Here is a 21,937-nt window from a genome sequence, read left to right as displayed (position 1 = left end):
ACGTTGGCAGAACGTTTTTGGGAACGTAAAGAACTTTCAGGGAACGTTCTTAGAACTTTTTTCTGTTAGCTGGGTATGTTTGAGTAATATCCATACGGGCCTTCTCTGTTGTTCATGTGTTGCAACGTCTCGTGATCATCACATCTTCACCACAAATTAATTTATTTGTTAAAGGGGTCATATTATGAGATTTTTTTCTAATAATTATAATAATTAATTTTAATAAAAAAATAGTTATAGCGTTTTTCTTCAGCACTCAAAGCGCTTTACATATGAAAGGGGATTCTTCTCAACCACCACCAAAGTCGAACAAGTTTATTTCATTTAATGCACCCAAAGCTAAAATTGGATCAGAAAATTATGCACCTGCAGATGGCTTGACTCTCCTTCCAGTAAGATGTAAAATAAGTCTTTGATGTTCACAGAGTGCGTATGTGAAGTTTTATCTCAAAATGTGCCGTTTTTGGGTGTGTCCTTTTAAATGCAAATGAGCTGATGAAATGCACTGATCGCAATGATGGTGGTTTGTGGAATTTGCACCCCTCGGAAGAGCAGTCACAAGCCGCCACTACCTTTTTTTAGGATGATAGAAGCACTGGGGACCCATTATAGCACTTAAACATGGAAAAAGTCATTTTCACGCTATGACCCCTTTAAGTAACAGGTAGGCTAGCTATGTGTACTCTTATATTTAGTGCTTATTTAGTTGAACTCTTTTTATTGAAACTTTTTTAACAAAAGGAATTGACCAAATAGAAGTCAGTATTTGTTTTGACATAATGCGAGAAATAGCAGCACAAGCTCAGACAAAAATATTTCACATTCTCAGAGTTGAGGGAAGGAAGCAACAAAGGCCAAATACTCAAAAAAGTGCATTCCAGAGAAAAATTAGTGCTTTTCTTTAAAGGACAAGTTCAGTATTTTACACTTAAAGCCCTGTTTTCAGAATTTTCGGGTGCTTGTTGTTTCACCTCCCACCTCTACAATGGATAGGTGCACAGGAACAATCCTTCCTAAAATGCATTAAACTTTCGTTTTACAAAGACGTGAAACTCACCGAGTGGTCAGGGGTGTTCACTGATATGCTCACACAAAAATCGCTGCAAAAGATGCTTTCCAACAGCTGTTTTACCATTTGTTGTAAACTTGTGGATCTATTTTTCCAAATGCCTCACACCCGTATATTCTTCCTCTGAGAGCTTGAATAATAGACACTCCAGCCCAGATGGTGGCGATAATCCACCTTTGCCAATTGCAAGAATACAAACAAAGTTCCCGGCGCGGAGTAATACTGTACCTCACAGCACATCTAATACAAGTCAATGGAGTTGGACAAAACTACGATAAAACCTGTTGGAAAGCATCTTTTGTGTGAGCATATCAGTGAACACCCCTGACCACTCGGTGAGTTTCACGTCTTTGTAAATGAAAGTTTAATGCATTTTAGGAAGGATTGTTCCTCTGCACCTATATAGCCATTATAGAGGTGGGAGGTGATACAAGAAACACCCGAAAATTCTCGGGCCAGCATCATATGTCGAAATTTCAGTCAAAACTGTTCTATTTCATCATAAACAATCTGAAAACAGGGGTTTAAGTGTAAATACCGAACTTGTCCTTTAAAGTACTGTAGAATGGGTTGCCAAATACCCAAATAAAATTTTCAATGTTACTAAGCATTCTTAGTGTAAAGTGCAAATGGTCATGCATCCAATGACGATTTAAGATTGTTAGGGCATTTGAGTGTATTTTTAGTGTTGAATCCAAATAAAGCTACAGTGTAAAAATGATATCAAATCAACATATATTTTTATGTTACTTTACCTTAACAAATTAAGTAAAAACTTAAAAGGTTGAATTGACTTGCATAACCAAGTTGTTTTAACTTCATGCTGCTGCAATACAGTGGGAAGCATGGTTCAATGTCCAAAAGAAACATAGCAGAAATAGATTTAAGATTAACGTCAAATAAAGAGTTCAGTGCTGGGCAAAGCCAGAAAGTTCTGTCACATATAATATCAAGATCTGGGTTGAATTTGGACAATTTAGTCTTTGTCCAATAAATTCTGCATGTGCACTAACTTAAACTGCATTAGTGCATGGAGGGCACAGATAAATGAGGTATGAAGGGCTTTTATGCCCAGTTCTCATCTGTGAAAGTGGTTAAGATCTGATTACCAATTCTGTTTTAATTTTGAAAGGGGTAAAAAACTCGATAACACAGCATTTATTTAGGAGCTAAATGCTAGAGGCAGTACATTTAATGGAGACTTTTGTCTCCAAAACTCGATTTTAAGAGTCTGTCTTGTATTTAGGAGGTGCCTGAGGAAACCAAGAAAAAGTATTTCTTAAAACTTCACAAACCTAGAAAAAATAGTTTTTTTTAAATAGTTACATTTACCTGGTAGCTCATAGGATGAGTCTATTCAAACATTGAATTTATTCTTAGGTTTTTATGAATATGAAGGCACATCAATACAGATAACCACACATTTACCAGGAATAAAGTGGTACACTGCTTGTGTAGCTGTCATAGCGCTCAACATGTCACACACTTAATACACAGCCTCAGTAATAATGTTTTTTGGTGATCTCTAAAGATGAGATATTGACGTCATTAACCACTTGTACTTTAGTGATGTTCTTAAGGTCTTCCACGCGGTGCTTATATTGCATAATCTTGGTGTCGTCAACGTAAACATAAAAGTATTCGTTGTCAGAGTAGATTTCAATCTGTTGAGAGACAAAGCATCAATGCTGGTAAAACCACCATCCATTTTGATCAAAACACATTTCATTGCATGTCATACTTTGTCAATAAAGATGTCTATGACACTTTATCACCTGGAAAGGCTCTTTTAGCCCAAAGGGAAAATTGCTGCATCTCTCTTCTTTTCCCCAGTTGTTTGCCATGAAGTAGTTGCAGATGATATCTGACTCAGTGAAGCAAGGTTTGAAGTGGAAGGCTATTCTGTCATCCCTGTCACACAGGAAATTAATCTCAAACCTAGGGGACAGAAAGACACATACTATAATGAACAGAATTATTTTGGCCAAATCTGAGTCTTAGACAGCTGGTTGAAGGGCTGTGATAAGAATATCACAAGACTCTCTCCCATCACATCATTGGGGGGTGAGGAATGGGGGGCAACTGTTCAGAATATAACGCCATTGTTGTTACATTATTATGTTGGCTTGACAATAACATATTGTTATAGCTTTTAAGCTTATTCTTATTTTTCTTCTCACTGAACTGTTAACTGTAACTAATTTTAGAGCTTTCAAACTACATCCACCAAACTTTCAGTCTTCACACAAAAGTGTTCAGACTGATCTGAGTTTGGTTGCTATATCTTTTCCAAGGGATCACACTTACGGAATTTGTAAACTGTCAAAATTCTCACAGACTTTGCTGGGTCTGATGAGGAAGCAACACTGATGAGTCAGATTACGGTCCGGCATATGCCCGTGCATGTTTACCCGTGGCCTTTGTCAAGCCACCATCAAAGTTTGTTCACAAACTTTAACCTCTGTGCTGGTAACTTACTCTATTAGTCTGAGAAAGTGTCTACATTAATGCTTTACTTTATGACAACCTAATAAATTATTTTTTTGTGATGTATTCCTTAGTGAAACAAAGCGTATCAGTTCGAAACAAATGTTGGACGGTACTGGATTATTGACAGATCATGACTGAGGCAGAGCTGAATGAAGGTTTGCTAAAATGCCTAAACAGCTCATCTGGATATTGATTAACATTTTCCTATAATCTGTGGAACAGGAAAGCTATTTCAGAGGAAAAACAAGTTATTACATTTCGATTTAAAAGACAATATTTTTGCAATTATGCCCCTCAGTAATTCATTTAAGGGGAGTGTACACCAAAGCTTTTACACCTAAAGCGAATGTGTTCAATTATTTCAAATAGAAGCGATGCACTTTTAAAAAAGGTAGCAGATGGCGGGTTTTGTCCTCTCTGAAAGCCGACACTCTGCTTTTTTGCAAAATGTTCAACTTTGGGTGAAACTCTCAGCTCCTCAATGTCACGTTTCACGTTCAGCTGTCCAATCACAGTGGAGGAGGGGCAGGACAAACATCACAACAACCAACAGGCACATCGTTCAATGACTGATAACCTAAACAGAAGTATCATAGCAACCAAAGCGCTTAGCTAAAAAAACGCTGGCAAGCGGCCGCATGCCATTTCAGACGCATTTAAACGCTTTGGTGTACACACCCCCTTTCAGTAAGAACATGCTGAGTTAACTCTTTCCTTGCCAGCGTTTTTAAAAAAAGTTGTCAGCCAGCGCCAGCATTTTTTATGATTTTCACATAAGTTTAATGCCTTTCAGAAAATGTTCTTCTTTAAACATGTAAACATAAAATATATCAAATGAAAGACCCTCTGTTTTCAAAAAAAGTTTCCTCCTATCTTTATATATTCTCTTTTATCACCTATCAAATGGGGGGGTCACAATTTCAATTTTAAATCGAAATCGATCAAAATTAAGTCAAAACCTTAAACTTTGAAAAAAAATGGAATCGTTGATGCTGCCATGGCCCCATGTCACGTCCGGTCAGCTTGCCAAGCAGAAAAAAACCCTGTGTTGAATGCTGTGAGTCAACTTCCTCTAACTTAGCTAGCTACAGCCAGTTAAAAGACACCACGCGAGCTGCTCTTTAGATGGGGAAAAAAACAGCAAGCGCCTTCAGCTGAACTCAATCAGAGCAAGCGTGCGTGCACAGCAAAGTGGCGTCTGTGCCAGGACTGGTCGTTTCTCTGAACTCAGATCTGTTTCACAACAACTTATTTTAGTTGCTTAAAAGTTATGAAAAAAGCATTTAAAAATGACTTATTTGGGTATTATAGTCTCACAATCTCGTCTGATGTAATCAAAGCATGTTTTTAAGGTGCAAAGCACTGACTGGGATGTTCATCTGACAGGAAGTTTGGTTTTATCAGGTATGTGCATGTACCATATTTTTCCACTGGCAGTACGATTAACATGCCAGGGCACATCCTGGTTCAAGGACAGATATTATATTTCATAAAAGTCTAGTCTAAAAAGGGCATAGCATTTTTTTGTGCTTTCAAAAAAAAGTAATAGTCGAGAATCGAATCATGACCTTGGAATCGAAAATGTAACCGAATCAAAGATTTGGAGAATCATGACATTCCTACTTTCAAATATGAGTAGGTTTCTTCAAAAATACCACATTTTGAGCAAAAAAGCTGAGATAATTGCATTTTTGTGAAGAACTTGGTAGAGATCAGATGCAGAGCGATCTTCAAAACATACACAGAGTTTTTACTGTTTGGCCTAATGAGATGCTTCCCTGTTTAAGCAGTTGGGTAAGAGCAGCACCTGGTGGATAATAACAGACATATGAATTGCCGTAAATACTCGTCATTGGCAGGGAAGCGTTTTCTCTTAATTGACGACGAGTTAGCTGTCAATGGCGGTAAAAGAGTTAAAAGGGTCAATTTGATATCATGTTGCCTTTTAAGATTATTCAAAGTCTGCCGACAGCCTTATTTGGCTAAAGTCTCGCTCTTAGATGGCTCACTGGGGGATCTCATTGTCAATTCCAATGAGTGATAACAGAGACGACTACAGTATATAAATAAAACAAATGCAAAATCAAAAAAAATTCAGCTCCATCACAACAAAAGCTATCTTCTGTTCACCTATCCTATTCTGTTTGTACTGTCAGATGGTCAAAAAAATTGTCCCTATAGCTGACGCTTTAAAAAGTACACCATGTCCACCTAAAGAGTTCATATTGGAACCAAATGCAAATGGAACATATTTGGACCCTTTTTAAAGGGTACTGCCCCAGTGACAGCTTGGGACCATTTTATGACCATTATTTTCTGACGGTGTGCCTACCTAAGAGTGTTTTACAGTAGTTAATGGACAAATGTTAAGTTAGGTTGTTTAGAAAGACTTACTTGTTGGCTTCTGCTGGGGTTTCTCCCTTCAGAAGGAAAGACCATCCTGGACACAGACCATCAGGACAGAAAGCCTCAAACTGAAGCAATAAAAACATTACAAACATTGTCACTTTTAGCAAGTAAAACGAAACAGTGGTTAATTGATATGTGGTTTTAATTGCCAATATTGTTAACTAGAGATCTGGGATACAATGCCATACATGTGTGTATATAGCATATATTAAAGAAATAAATTAAATTTAGCAAACAAATTACAGGGCGTTTTTTTGACACAAAGATAAGTTAACACTTTTCTCAATCTGTCCATAATGCAAGGTAATCGGCTCATATCTAGTCAAATTGATTTGTGTGCCTATTTAAAGTCCTGGAAAACCAGAATGCAGATGAATAAAAAATTTTCCAATTACCCCACGGCCTCCATTCAGAAATCACATCTCCGACTTGATCAGAAATGAATAGACCTATTTTATGCTACATGGTTTCAGTTGGTTATGAAAGAAATGAAAAAATTAAAGCAATATTTTGTAGCCTGAAAGTACATGTTCTACTTACATAATATAAGCACTATTATTTCATTTATCTAACCTGCCGCTAGGACTTTTTGACCTTGGTGTAACCGGTCTCATCCATTATATCTGAATAAAATGAGTGGCCCATAATTTTAAATTAGTTCTGGCGAAAATGAACTGAACTGAGGTCAAAACAATTCCAAGTCCATAAAATGATGCTATAAATAAAAAAGTAAGCTCCAGGAAGGTGTTACTTTCACATATTATCATTTCTTCTCATGAAAGCATGCAGTTGATTGAGGCGGAGAGAAGGAACAGGGCTGGCTGGTAGCAGAATTGCACACACACACACAGAAAATATTAAAATCAGTGATGGATAAAGAAGACACATGAGAGATTTTTAATGCAACCAAGATGCAGAGGCACATAGCTTGTGTCCGCAGTATCAGTTCAGCTTTATTGGTCAGCACCTGCTTCATCCGAGACTTTAATTTATTAGCCACATGCTGTTATTTGGATTATAAGCCACATTCATAGATCTTGGTGTGTGTGGACTGTCTGAGTAACCGAGGGGGGAATTTCAAAACCTGTCACGGTTTCTGTGTTTATTGCCTCTGAGCTGCAGTGACTGGATCCAATGTAGGCACTAAAGTCGTTTTAAGATTTCATGCCTCAGAATTACAAAATAAATTAGCAGTATATATGCAAAAGAAAGTATTCAAAAGATATGATGGAAATAAAATTATGGCTGAAGCACCCCTGTCAATGATCTTTGAAAGGACACTGAGCTGATTTCTGGTGTTTTACAGGTATTGATGGATTGCTCTTTAAACTGAAACCATGGCTATTTAATGTCCCCATTACTCTGAGTGCAGCCACATAGAAAATAATTAAAGCATCATTAGTTTAGCAAACAGAAAGAGAGAGAGAGAGAGGCTGACTGATGATCTTTGCATATGAGGGGCTATAGGGATACATCACCCCAAAATAAAATTATTTTACTAAATGACTAATAAATCTGTATGCTTACACTGTAAAAAAATGTCTGTAGAAATTACAGTATTACTGGCAGCTGTTTGGCAGTAATTTACTGTAGATTAAAACTTACAGTTTTAATGAACATTAAATTTAAATGAACATTAACAAGTCTTTAACTTAACAGAATAAAATTAAAACAACAGCCTCATGCAAAGAATTCTGGGAACCAGAAAAAAACCCAAAAAGGTTGATGAGTATCTCTGGTTCCCAGAATGCTTTGCCTGAGGCTGTTATTGTATAGTTTTATTCTGTAAAGGCAAAGACTTGTTAATGTTTAATGTTCATTTAACTTTGAACAAACTGTTGCCTGTAAATAACATAAATGTAAATATACAGTAAGTTACTGGCAAACAGCTGTATAAATTACAGCATTTTTTAACAGTGTAATTTTTCTCTTGTAAAGGGTACATAAATAGCTGAATCTTATGGACTGACAGCCAACTCGATTCATGTTCCTTATACATTTTCCATGCAATGAAAATGAAACATGACATGTATGTAAAGAACATTAATGTAAAGAACATTATGTGAAAATATAAACTTGATATCTTTAAAGGGACATTCCACTTTCTTGAAAATATGCTAATTTTTCCGCTCCCCCACAGTCAAACATCCAATTCTCACCGTTTTGGAATCCATTCAGCTGATCTCCGGGTCTGACGCTAACACTTTTAGCATAGCCCAGCACAATCCATTGAATCTGTTTAGACCATTAGCATTGGGCAAAAAAATAACCAAAGAGATTCAATATTTTCCTATTTAAAAATGGACTCTTCTGTAGTTACAATGTGTACTAAGACCGACGGAAAATTAAAAGTTGCGATTTTCTAGGCAAATATGGCTAGGAACTATACTTTCATTCTGGCGTAATAATCAAGGACTTTGCTGCTGTAACATGGCTGCAACAGGCATAGTGATATTACGCACTGCCCGAAAGTAGTCCCATGCCATTGAAAGGAACCAAGGGGACTGTTTTTGGCTGCTGCATAATATCACTACACCTGCTGCAGCCATGTTACAGCAGCAAAGTCCTTGATTATTACGCCAGAATGAGAGTATAGTTCATATCTGTCTAGAAAATCACAACTTTAATTTTCTGTCAGTCTTAGTACACGATGTAACTACAGAAGAGTAGGAAAAACATTGAAACTCTTTGGTTGTTTTTTTGCCCGATGCTAATGGTCTAATCAGATTCAATGGATTATGCTAAGCTATGCTAAAAGTGGAACCGCCAGACCCAGAGATCAGCTGAATGGATTCCAAAACGGTAAAAATTAAATGTTTAACTCTAGAGGAGCTGGAAAATTAGCATATTTTCAAAAAAAGTGTAATGTCCCTTTAATATCACGGCAGTACGCCATTTAAAAAGGTCATATGATGTACCATTAAGATTTATACATTTGGTACCAAATACAGTATATACTGTACATCTGAGGACCTATTATGCACTCTTTAATACTATTTCTCTGAGGTCTCTTTAAGTGCAAAAGTCTACTTTTTGAAAGATTACCTACCAACCCAGTGATAGCTGGGACTATTTCTGACAGTGTAGATAATGAGACTCTTAAGCTTGGATTTCACAGACAGGTCCCAGATAATGACATAAATATCTTTATTTGGGTGAACTGTCCCTTTAGTCTGCATAAAAAGAAGGTATTCTAAAGCCAATATATATATCAAATAAACCCATTTAACATGTTTAAATAACACTCAAACTAGTGCAAACATATGCGTTGAATTGCTTAAGTATATGTTAGTATATGTGCGAGAAGGTAAATAAATGTTGCAATATTTAGCCGTTACACAACAAAGTAACCAGACCTGACCTGAATCTGTTTGCAGTTCAGCAAAGAGTGTTTTTCTTACCCGTAATGTCATCTTTTCTGCAGCGCTGCGTATTGATCAGCTTCCAGCTGGATTTGTTTTGGAGCAGAGAGATCATTTAAAGAGATGGTGACACCACGTGAGGGATGAGGTTTTATAGGATCAAGGCTTTCGTGTGCGAGCTTTGAGTTCATGCATAACAAAACACGGCACTTAATGTAAAAATACAATACAATAGTTGCACTGCAATATGAGATTGTTGTGATAGACAGCCAAAAAAATGACATTAGTTCAAAATCACTTTCTTCACTTGTTGCATAAACATCACGTCCAGGATTTGATATATAATGGATATTGTATATGGAAATAATGAGAGCGGCTATAGTTAATGAACCATTGCTCATAATGAAACATAAAACATCATCATTGCAGTGAATCATGGAATTTGTTTTTCAGGCATTGGAGTGTATACATTATTCGGGGGGAAAGATAATGTGATTTTGATGAGCTCACGGAGAGAAAGTGTCGACATCGGCAGTGAGTGAAACGTGCCATGTGACGTTTTCCCAAGTTTTTTTCTGTTCTGCCGTATGATTGGTCGCTGATCCTGGAGATTAAACAACTACCCATCTGGGTGTCTGCTTTGGCTTTGTAGTCCATCAAATCTGCCAGCCCTCAGGAATTTCCTGTCTGTGTTTAGACACAATGGCTTACTAAAGCTCATCTAAGCTTACTGCTGCAAAATGAATAGCGCCCATACCTCAAAACAACTCCATGATGAGAGAAACAAATGAAAACGTTCATGAATAAAATATCTTTGTCTTATATCACTAGTTTCAGTCTTTACTATTACTATACTATCACTATAGCCTTTGGACACAAAATCACCGTTTCCACTTTCTGACACCCATCATCATTTTAAAGCCCCGCTGTGTGATTTAGTTGTCATCAGTTGGCCAGGCGGGCTCCACCCTAAACATCTCCCTCCACCCCTGCAATAAGAGCAAGGACATAGACGCATTCTGATCACAGTACGATGCCATCTCTGTGCATGCCAGGGGCTCCATTCTGCTAGATTACATCTCATATAAAGCTGTGAAGTGCCTTTCGGGTACCACAAGCCCAGATGCACAGTGAGAACAAATGGTTTCTGGTTAAGTCTGCATTTTAAATCCAAAAGATGCATAGGAGTCATGTGGAAAAGATATTATCAGAAAGGCAGATAGATATCTGAATATACACATGCATTAGGTCAGAGAGGGAGGATGAGGTACTGTAGTACGGTCGGGTGGAAGGTTGTATTATATGATGGCTGTAGGCAAATGGTATCTCTCTGGTGTAGTTTAAAACACAAATAAACATAAGAAAAATACATGACTTTCTCTATGCCCTCAAAAGAGTCCCATAATTGTTTTGGCTACCAGGTCTCACAGCTGCCGGTGTTCATATGTTCTCATCACAGAAAATGACTTGAGGAAATTTGCATTTGCATCTGCATGAGGTTTAATTACATTACCATGCGTACATTTTAATTGGTAATTCCTTGGAGGATAGTAAACAGTAAATCACAATCATTGCACATATATGTGTATGTCCGCTGGCTTTAGAAAAATAAGACATGTTTTGTGTGTTTCTTGGAAGCATTTATTGTATGATCACAATGCTACAGTATATATCAATGAAAGATTGTGCACTAATGAACCTATTAACTTCATGACTGTTCCTAATCTAATGAGTACTGATTATAAACACAAGTTCATTTTAATTACCCAATGCAAACATTTTCCAAGAAAGTACTTTTGTTTGTGATCTTAGGAAGCCGATGTGTACAGTAAACAACAAAGAAAAGCAGCAGACTTCCTAGAGGTTCATTAGTAATTGTCTATTTTAAATTGTTATTTATTGTCTTTTTATGATGTTTTTTAACTGTTCTCAAATTAACTTTAACCCCCATAAATATGTAATGTAAAAGATAATATCTAACGTCATTAATATGTGACTATTACGTATCACTGTTTTATGCATACTGCTTTGGGTATCTTTAAAGAATCCGTCATCCCAATTCACATATTAATAAAACCAAGTAGCCTAGTATTCCCTATAGCAGAACTCTTCAACCCTGGTCCTCAAGGACCCCCTTCCAAAATGTTTTAGATGTCTCCTTAATTAACACACCTGATCTTACTCATTAGCTTGTTAGGGAGACATTCTGGAAGGAGGTTGATGAGTTGGTTCAGGTGTTTTAAATAAGGAGACATCTAAAACTTTCTGGAAGGGGGTCCTCGAGGACCAGGGCCGAAGAACACCGCCCTATAGTATGTCCCAACTCTTTCAATCCAATTAAATGTACTTTCCCATAACAAAAACAGTGCATACTTTTAATGCATTGTATATAATAGGTGAATTTATCTCTAAAGCCAATCCTAACAGAACATGAGATTAAAGCAGTTGTACACTTAGCCATAAGAGGGCGACAAAGATTTACTTATGTTCAAAATGATTGCATGCTGTAGATCAGAGGTCTTTAACCTTTTCAGGTCAAGGACCTCCTGGTGAAAAGAGGATACATGCTGTGTCAAATTAAGCATTTAGAGGCCTAAAATAAGATGTGTAAATTACCATATAAATGGGTTTACATACTTTGTTATTGAAGTGGCCTGTCCCGTGAGCTTACTTCAATATTTTGCATATTTTTCATGACAAACTATGTGTTATTGGAAAAGTCTAAGCCTGTAGAATACATATTTCAACAGTGTTTTATAAAATAAATTATGTGGGGAGAGTAATTGATTCATTTATGAAGAGAGTGTGCCTCAAAAAATTTACATCTTGCTAAATGTCACTGTCACGCCAGCGGGACGCCTATGTTTACATCAGTGTTTTGCATGTGAATTCTTATCCAATCATGACAAACTATATATTGTTTGAAAGCTCTAAGAGTGTAGATTTCATTTATCATCAGTAAAAGAATGACAAAGTGAGAGACATTTTCTATAATGCCATGGATCCAAAGGTGGGCCAACTTTGTTATTATATATTTGTAACACTAATACCCTATCCATAACCTAAAAATCTTGACAAACTTTATATCATTGGGAAGGTCTAAGAGTGAAGTTTTCATATTTCATCACCATTTTTGAAAAAATATGACTAGTGAGAGCCAGTTTCTATAATGTCACACAGCCACAGGTGGACCCAATTTGTTTTTATATATGTATAGCACTAATACTTTGTTTTAAAACTAAACAATCTTGACAAACTCTATATCATTGGAAAGCTCTAAGAGTGTATTTTTTATATTTCATCACAATTTTGGGAGAATTATGACATGGTCAGTTTCTAAAAGGTTGTTTTTACACATTTATGACACTAAAACGCTACTCTAAACAAAAAAAAAATCTTGATAAACTATATATCACTGGAAAGCTCTCAGAATGTAGTTTTCATATTTCAAGGTCATCTGATGATAGAATTAATGTAGTAACATGACCTCCCCCCATAGGAATGCATATAAATTATTATATATTCATAACACTATTATAAATCTTCAAAAATGTTGACATACTATGTATCATTGAATGTAGTTTTCATATTTCAAAACCTAAAATAATGCAGTAACAATAATTTATTAATTTATGACAAGAGTATGCAGCAAACTATTGACACCTAGTGGCCGTTTTTGGTAAAACCACTAAAAGTGTGACACAAAACACAATGTTTGTGATTTTAACTTGATACGATATAACAAACAGTTTTTTTAGGCATAGTCACATACAGATACCTTACTACATAACATTGTACTTATTAGATCGTATCTTTTCATTTTTATTTGATGCCTGGGACGGTACCTTTTTAAAAGGTCCTAATATGTACCATTTTAGTACAAATATGTACTTTTCAGGTACCAGCGTGTACATTTGAGGTACCAATTTGCACCTTTTAGGTACAAAAGTGTACTTTTTGAAAAGGTACTGCCCCCGTGACAACTTTTGTACCTTTGTTTTTTTTTTTTTGAGAGTGGATACTACAAAACATAAGCTAACAATTCCAACCTCACCAGTTGGACCATTCAAGCCATAGAGACTCTCAATAGTAGACTTTTCCTCAGCTTCATCCTCCCCTTTTCTAAGACTTAATTCCTAGAAACTGATGCTATTGTTTATACATTTTATTGATCCCTCATAAAAAGGCTTCTTTTCACACACGACAAGTGTAATATGAAGTCACTCCTAATCTGTCGACGATCAAGAACCAGACTATTTCATCTCGCTACCGATATTCCCACAGTGCCGAGACCAAATAAACCTGGTCTTCGCTAAATGAAGCTCTAGTCATATTATGTTCCCTAAATAAATGAAAAATGCTCAAATCCGAGCCAAAAGAGGCCCGTGAACTGATCTCATTCTTCTTCCTCTTATAAACAAACCGACTAGCCTATATACCAGCATGTGTCACGCTTCAGTTTTACCACATCATGGAACAGCTCATAAAGCAGATCGTCGAGAAGGCCGACCTAGCAAAGCCAGACATATGGGCTACACAGAGGACGTGAGACAATAGCAGCGTGTTCCCATTCCAACAAGCTCTACTAGTTTGTTGTTTACATCCCAGTCCCAAGTTAAAGCTCTCCCATTCCCAAGAGAGTCTTTTGCGTTCAGACAAAAACCACATACGCGGACGTCAGACATCTCCGTTTTCAAAAGCACTGCGCTACGTCATTATGTTGCGTCTTTGTCTCTACGCATAATAATGAGGAAAGGCTGAGGCTTCTCCCACCAATCTCAGTCTCTCTATTTACATAATGATGCCGTGAGATGCTGCTCTCTCGGATCCTTGTGAATGTATGCCATATGGTGCAGATGGGGCCAGGTTACATCCCACGACAGAGAGGGCAGCCTGATGGAGATGGTGGGTTTTTCTCACCCGGCCTCTGGCAGAGGTCAAACAGCAGGCTGGTTTAGTCAAGTTTCTATGTGACAGTCAGATAATCAGGAGTTATCCCACCTGTGTTCAAATGGATGATATGAACAGTTTATACATTTTTAAAGAAAACTTGAGGTGCTTGAAAACTCGTTTGCGTTTGCTAGTCTTCTGGATGGTTGTTGCTAGGGTGTTAATCCTAAAACATTTCAGGTCTTTGCTTTTATGTAAGTCATGTGATTTTCTTCAACAGCTCTGAAAAGCATGAGAATAATATTGTGTTCCCTAAAGCGACATCAAATTATTTATGAAAGCACAAATTCAGCTTTGATGATTATAGACATGCTATCTGTTTTTGACAAAAGCCAGAAATACTCACACGCATATCCATGTACAACAGATGGACAGATGCATCGATACAATAGGCTAACTAAGTCCAGATGGAGGCCATATTAGCAGCGCTAGTCCCAGCTGCTGTCTGAACATGACTATGCAGAAATCCTTCAGCTGTCCTACTCTAACAGGCAGCAGCTTGCTCATCGTCATGGCAACAGCTCGACAGCCTCTATCGGTACCCACAAAGCAAAGGGGCAAAACACATTCATTGAGAGATCTGATTGGTTGTCGGATCTCCTCTTCTTTAGCTCTGTTTGTTTGGGCTTCACTGTGGGGTCACCTGTTGGGTGGTTTCTTTAGAAATGGAAAAAAAATTATAGTAACACTTTTATAGTAAGTAACATCTCTTGTTCTTAGAAAATTTTTAGATGCATAAGTCAGAAAAAGTCTTTATTTGATCTCCGTTTACAAAGAAAGTGATTAAAAATTAAGTATCAGCTACCGTATGTATGTATGATCACAACATTTTCAAAAACCCCAAAGCTCAAAATTTATCACATGACTAGACAGAGCAGACCAAATATCCACGATTTATTTAAATACCTTCTTCTCCATAGATTTAGAGTACCATGTTTCAGTACCAAGATAAAAGATATATATTCATGTCCACCTACCTTTCATTAGTGTCCAGAGTTTAGTGGAAGCACACTGACTGGTTGAAAGTGACACACATTTTCAAACAGTTGCTGCGAACTAAAAACACCGGTTTGAAAGCTCAAAATATCAAATGATTCCGATGGTTGGACTTGATGTATTTATTGTCGTATTTAGTAAAAACATACTACAACCATGCGGCGAGGAAGAGTGGATATTGCATGAGACGCATTGTAAAAGTCCCGTGAGGGTGGAAACTGAATTTCGACGTGCGTGCCTGCGATGTCAGCGTTGCTACTGTATGTCTCACTACTGTATGTTTTTCAGAAACATTTGTAGACATACAGTTACAACAACTGTATTAATAACTAGTATTTACTATGTTGATAGCATAACTTAGTCAATTAAATTTAGTCAGCCTAAAATAATTCAATGAGAATTTTTAAACTGGGTTCATATATTGATAATTCTGGCACTTATTCAACAAACATAACGTCGCTGCCCGATGAAACTCACGTATGTCCAAAACAGTTACTTTTCAGGAAGTGAAAAAAACACAGTATTTCAAAAGCAGTTGAATGTAGCGTTGTCATACTTGGTACGGCATCTTTACATGTAACCATATTCTTGCCAGTGTAATGATATAATCCACATTTGACCAAAATTGAGTTTAAATGGACATACGTGTATATTGTAGAGTAACGGTGGTCGATACGCGTTCTTCCGATCATTAATTAGAATGGCCAAGTCGCGTTTCATATTGACAGATGAATACGCTCAGTTTATTAAATAACCTACGTCTTAGTTTATTAAATACGATTAGTTTATTTAATATTTATTATACATTTATTAATGTCTCTTGCAAACTATGAAGGGACAATGAATCAATACACTGACATGGTAATGCTAGACAGATACTTTGTTTGCACAGTCCTACTGTAATTTTGTCACTCTTAGACGTACGTCTGGCGTCAGGGGGGAAACGTTTACCTCGATGAAGGAAAGTCAGTGTCTCACCAGGCTATGTTTATTCGGCTTTCCAGGGCTGAGCTTTGATTAAACTTCACGAGACCGGCGAGATGCTTCCACAGGGCGGGAGATACGTGGCGTGATTGACAGCATTGACACCAAATGGATATACGTGAAAATCAGATGACATGATTTCACTGCATTTCATTGGCCATTTAGATATATGAAGCATACTGTATACAGAAATTAACCCGGACATTCAATCCGTCGAAAAATCTCAAAATCTGCAAAATGGACATACGTGGTTTTCACCGGACACCGGCGATAAGAAGATTTGTTTTTGTGCAAATCGCTAAAAAATTTCATTTTCACACAAACTGCTGCATTCACATCAATGGGATAATTTACATATGTGATTTTAAAAAGCACCTATCTTCCGATTCATGTTTTTAAATTTCCTTTGGTGTGTAAGTGTGATTAGTACATGTTAACAATATGTAAAATGTACATACCCCGAAGTAAACAATGACGCGAGTTATCGTCTCCAACGTAAATCTCTTTTCTTGGACTACAACAAACACACGGATTGTAGGCAACAGTTTACTTCCTGGGATTGGTGATGTAGAGAAGAACGAAATTATCATAATTCCTCCCGCTTGGACTCACAGCCTGTAAATTAACTCCTGTTAGCATTGCACTGTGACCAAATCTTTCAAACATGATAAGAAGCGTCACATTTCGGGCTAACATCAGAGGTATTCAGGCCAATCACAATGTACAGATTAGCTGGCCAATCAGGGACACAGAGCTTTTCAAATCGATGAGTTTTGTACAAAATCACTGCGTTTCAGGAAGACAGAGAAATCTAGAGCTACAAAAATGTACAGTATGTGAAAAATGTTTTTTAACCATAAACTACGCAAACACATTGTATTATACCAAATACATAAAAAAGGTTTTTAGCAATGAAAAATGTGCACTTTAACATATATTATTTAACATACAATACAGAAATGTTCATGAATAAGGCTTTTGTGCCCTTAAACTTTGGTGATATAATAATTGCGTTAAATCGATCCCATTATTGATTTGTCTATGGTCATCAGGATAGGCCAGTAAATAGGCAGCATGCCGCTCTTCTACTGTTTGTTTAGAGACTGCCCCTGACCCGCAACAGGTCACACACTCTTGACTCTGCACAAATCACAGGGCAGACGACAGCAGCTCTTATGTGCGTTTGTTTGTTAAAGAGCGGAGCGGCGCATGTGGTATCACTACCCTGTACTTACAGCACACAGTCATCCCTCGGGAGACCTCCCTGCAGAAATGCATTCCTCTAGCACTGTGCTGCAGGCTTTCGTGAATCTTGTGAGCGCAGCTCTGATCAATCACAAATCCTTTAATGTGAAACTAAGCACCCAGGAAAGACCTCACAAGCTTAATAACTTCAGACCACCAAAGAGCTGTCCAGATTCAGAGAGGTTCATTAAATCTCTTACAATGTTTCAAATATTTGCTAGCTTATTCACAGAGGCTGCCTAGTTTTAGCAGATTTATATCTCTTTATAAATCTAAATCAATATATATATTTATAGACCATTTTACAGTTGGTAAACATTGTGACGTGTTTGTGTGGGCGGGGCTTTGCTGGAGGCAGAAAGAGCCGCGGAGGCAATGTTGACAAGCTTAAGCTAGCACATTTTAGGAGGGATTTATTAAACCTGGATGCAGAAGAAGTTTCGGAACTGTCCGAATATGTGCCGTCACTGATTCTGCGGGAATGTGACAGCTATTTTTGTAAATTAACTCTTGCGATTTGAACCAGGTTTTGGATATTTCCTAGACAACATATGAATTACTTTCGGGAGGTTTGGGGAATTTTAGCAATGTAGATTATTTTAAGAGACCATCAAAGGATGGCACACACTCGCTGTATGTTTGTTTAACATTTAAGCTAAACAATAGTGCGGTTCATGACTTTTTTACCTATAAAACAGAAACTTGCTGATTTGTACTAGATAAAACCAACACACCAGTCCATACAGTATGCATAGATTATTTTACCTGATATGAAGTGTGCACTGCAAACACGAGCATTATTTATGATCGTCTCCGTCCAATCTGAACGCCGCCATACCGCATTCAACCACAATTGTCTTCTTGATTTCTGTGAAGGGATGTCTGCCAGGATCCAGTAAAACTTTAGTTTTGAACCAAAAGTGCTGTTCCTTCTATTCTGAAAGCCAAAAACACAACAAGACGACATTATAAAGTCAAAACCTCAAACTTTTATTGCACCGGCTATAAGTTCCTACTTATTTTTTGCCTCCAGCTAGAGCGGTGGCGTCACAGTGACGTGGGCGATTACGGAGTCTCCACGGGCCTGCTGAATGCTTTATTCTGATTGGTTGAGAAATGTCCCATGGGTGTTGATTAATTTTCTGTAAAACGCACACCTAACCTGTAAAGGGTCTTAAAATAACCACAAGAGCAATTTCTGTGGTAACCATGGGATAAATGGAGTAATTGACTCCGGTCCTTTGAATTATTCGAAAATAATGCATACCCAAGGTGCATTACCACCTTGGATGTGCATTATTTTCAAATAATTAAACGGCCCGTCGTAAAAGAAAAACTGTTACAAATGCTAAAAATGCTTTCCATTATTCTGATTTTTGTTTTGAATAAATGTCGAACAGCTTACAGCACATCTGCGTTTTCTGGATGTTTATAATGTTTTGTGTAGCCTAATACATTAATTATATGCAGCTGTATACTCTAACTGTATGTCAACAACTATTTTATTTGCTTCTATTTTTACTTCTTCTAAACATGTCGGAAGAAACACAAAATTGATGTTTAAAAAACAACAACTGAGAACTCTATGAACTCTCCTGAGATATTACAAACCCCTAAGGATTAAAATGGGCAGATATGATTTATGAAGACACATAAAAATCTGCTAGACAGTTCTGGGATAAAATGCACTCACTAAAACAAAACTGCATGCTTTGAACATTAATAAGGTCCCACTTGAATGTCCCATTATAGCCTGGTCAATACCATTGAAAGGAAATAAACACCTTTGGTCTACAGGAAGTAAAACAGTTTGGTACAGTTAACTTTATCATATACTTTATATCAAGATCTTTCGGCTACTTAAGAGAGTTTGACAATATAAAGTTGTTGGCATTAACGTCTTATTCTTGTCTTATCTATTTGGACCAAAGTCCAAGATTCATGATGTTAAGTGCTGCTAGCTCTTCATTGCCAGCATGCTCTGTTAGGCTTTCTGCTTTGAAGAAATAAACAATGGCACCATTCTGCAACACACTGATAAGAAACGTTAACACTTTTATAGATAAATATTTTATGAATTCAGGAACAGTAAAATTACCTTGTAGTTTTCACAGGAACTGCTAAATATTACTACAGTATTAGGTGTTTTCTGGATTTTCAAATCATTTTGAGCGAGTTATATATTTTTCTCCTCCAGCCGGTCATTTAAAGATATTTTTAAATCCAGCACACATTTTCTCCACTTACATAACATTGCCAAATATTTCTATTTTAGTAAGTGTGTCACTGATGATGCCATGATTTATTTTAGAGGAACAGAGATCCAGAAGTAACTGTATACTTTTTCACTTGTTGACTCATAAAGTTTGAATCTCTAAATCTCAGCTAAACAAACTCTTTAATGGTCTGTTGATATTTTACACACACTTTTAACATCCTGTCTACTGAACCAAGTCACCAAGAAGGGAATAGGAAAGTAAACAAGAGAGAGAAACAACTAAAAGTGACCGCACAAGATAGAAAAGTTTGGGAAAACCTTCTGTTAGTTGCGGGAAAATGCCTTCTGTAAAATATAAAAACACTCCCCAAAAGGTAAACCATACAGGCTCCCAATGAGATCCATGTGACCTCCAGTCTACACCATCAGGTTCAGACTGAGTGTCTCGTCGGGACTGACCTATATTTGCTTATCACCAATATCTGGCTTGACAATCCAAAGCTTTTAACCTTCCCTAATTTTAACTTTCCTCAGACCCACCACGCTCTGACATAACTAATGTATCCTAATGCTGCACTTACAATAATTATCATCATTTTAAAGTCCAGCTCTTCAGTGAAGCGTTTAGCCGCACAGGATATGCTCATGACTCCGGCCATTTGACAAACTGTGTGTTGAACGAGCGAGTTGTTAGTACAGCGGGAGTGCCGTCTGTTTGCTCAGCTTTTAATGGGCTCATCTCACAGAGCGAAATGGCAGCAAGCAAAACAGAGGCCTTATGGTGCTCAGCAGGGTTCCCACAAGATAAGGAATCGGGGAGACCCTTTCTTTTTTCTTTCTTTCGTACTATTTATTTAGATTACCTCAGACATTTGCAAACTGCTTTCTGGCAGAACGTCTGTACAAATGACTTTTACAGGTGGTGGAGCATCAGACAACAACTGGTAGACCCTGTGCCTAAACTCGGGTGACCACACTGATTGAAATATAATGTTTTCATTAACTTTTGCAATTATTTCATGTAGTTATTATCTTTTTTATTAAATTGCCATTTAACATTTTAAATAAAACCAACCTGGAATTTTTATTACAATAAAACACCACATTAACTTATTTCATCTGTATACAATCACATGTAGGCTTTTTTATATGCTCCTATACAAACAAACTTTTATCCAACTTAGTCACTTACAAAAGTCAGGAAAACAGCAAATGTATTTGAAAATAATATGAGAAGTTACTTTCAGCTTATAAAGTTTGAACATTTCTTAGACATTGTTCAGGGAGAGGGAAGGATTAGAAGATATTTTTATGCGGTTGTTAAAGGGATACTCCACTTTTTTTTTTTAAAATATGCTAATTTTCCAGCTCCCTCAGAGTTTTGATTTTTACCATTTTGGAGTCCATTCGGCCGATCTCCGGGTCTGGCGGTATACCATTTTTAGCATAGCTTAGCATGATCAATTGAATCTGATTAGACCATTAGCATCACGCTAAAAAATAACCAAAGAGTTTCGATATTTTTCCGATTTAAAACTTGACTCTTCTGTAGTTACTTTGTGTAATAAGACAGACAGAAAATTAAAAGTTGCAATTTTCTAGGCAGGTATGGCTAGGAACTATACTCTCTTACGTCTGGCGTAATAATCAAGGACTTTGCTGCTGTAACATGGCTGCAGCAGGCGCAATAATATTACGCAGCCCCCGAAAATAGTCCCCTTGGTTACTTTTAATAACAGGGGACGCCAGAATGAGAGTTACTACAGAAGAGTCAAGTTTTAAATAGAAAAAATATCGAAATATATATTTTTATTTTTTTTAAGGCGCGATGCTAATGGTCTAATCAGATTCAATGAATTATGCTAAGCTATGCTAAAAGTGGTACTGCCAGACCCGGACATTGGCTGAATGGATTCCAAAACAGTAAAAATCGAATGTTTAACTCTAGGGGAGCTGAAAAATTAGCGGTTGTTATCTGCAACTGGCCAGTCAGAATCAAGTATTCAAATGAGACTTATAATAAACGTTAATTGACAACGGGCTGTTGAATTATTCCAGAATAATGCACACCTAAGGTGGTTATGTGGCACAACGTGAAGCGGTTACACCGGGAGTGTGCATTATTTTTTAATAATTCAAAGAACCAGAGCCAATTATTTTGCTTATACCACGGTTACCACAAACATTGCTCTGGTGGTTATTTTAAGATATCTT

General features: G+C 37.1%; 1 protein-coding gene across 4 annotated transcripts; it reads right to left on the bottom strand.

The window, feature by feature from the left end:
- Positions 1–2,421: 2,421 nt before the first annotated feature.
- On the bottom strand, positions 2,422–18,427 carry grifin (galectin-related inter-fiber protein). Of its 4 annotated transcripts, XM_055190838.2 has the most exons (5): positions 14,627–14,783; positions 9,370–9,416; positions 5,954–6,033; positions 2,845–3,007; positions 2,422–2,733 (listed from the first exon to the last, which is right to left on the bottom strand). In XM_055190838.2, the coding sequence occupies exons 2-5, from the start codon at positions 9,379–9,381 to the stop codon at positions 2,569–2,571; spliced, it is 420 nt and encodes a 139-aa protein (XP_055046813.2). In that variant the 5' UTR covers positions 9,382–9,416; positions 14,627–14,783; the 3' UTR covers positions 2,422–2,568. The 4 variants fall into 4 exon arrangements, with proteins under 4 accessions (XP_055046813.2, XP_073713153.1, XP_055046822.2 ...); XM_073857052.1 differs by lacking the exons at positions 9,370–9,416; positions 14,627–14,783 and adding an exon at positions 18,271–18,427; XM_055190847.2 differs by lacking the exon at positions 9,370–9,416 and having other exon boundaries at positions 14,627–14,787.
- Between the last annotated feature and the right edge of the window lie 3,510 nt (positions 18,428–21,937).

This window comes from Misgurnus anguillicaudatus, chromosome 19 (assembly GCF_027580225.2).
Source record: "Misgurnus anguillicaudatus chromosome 19, ASM2758022v2, whole genome shotgun sequence".
Classification (NCBI taxonomy): Eukaryota; Metazoa; Chordata; class Actinopteri; order Cypriniformes; family Cobitidae; genus Misgurnus; species Misgurnus anguillicaudatus.
Note: the sequence above shows the minus strand (reverse complement) of the source record. Positions and strands in the feature narration are given on the sequence as shown.

Coding starts and splice junctions, on each gene's coding strand:
- grifin (XM_073857052.1), bottom strand. CDS start 18,303: ATGCTCGTGTTTGCAGTGCACACTTCATATCAG. Junction 6,034..18,270: donor CAGTGCACACTTCATATCAG/GTAAAATAATCT, acceptor TTATTGCTTCAG/TTTGAGGCTTTCTGTCCTGA. Junction 3,008..5,953: donor ACCCCAGCAGAAGCCAACAA/GTAAGTCTTTCT, acceptor TCTGTCCCCTAG/GTTTGAGATTAATTTCCTGT.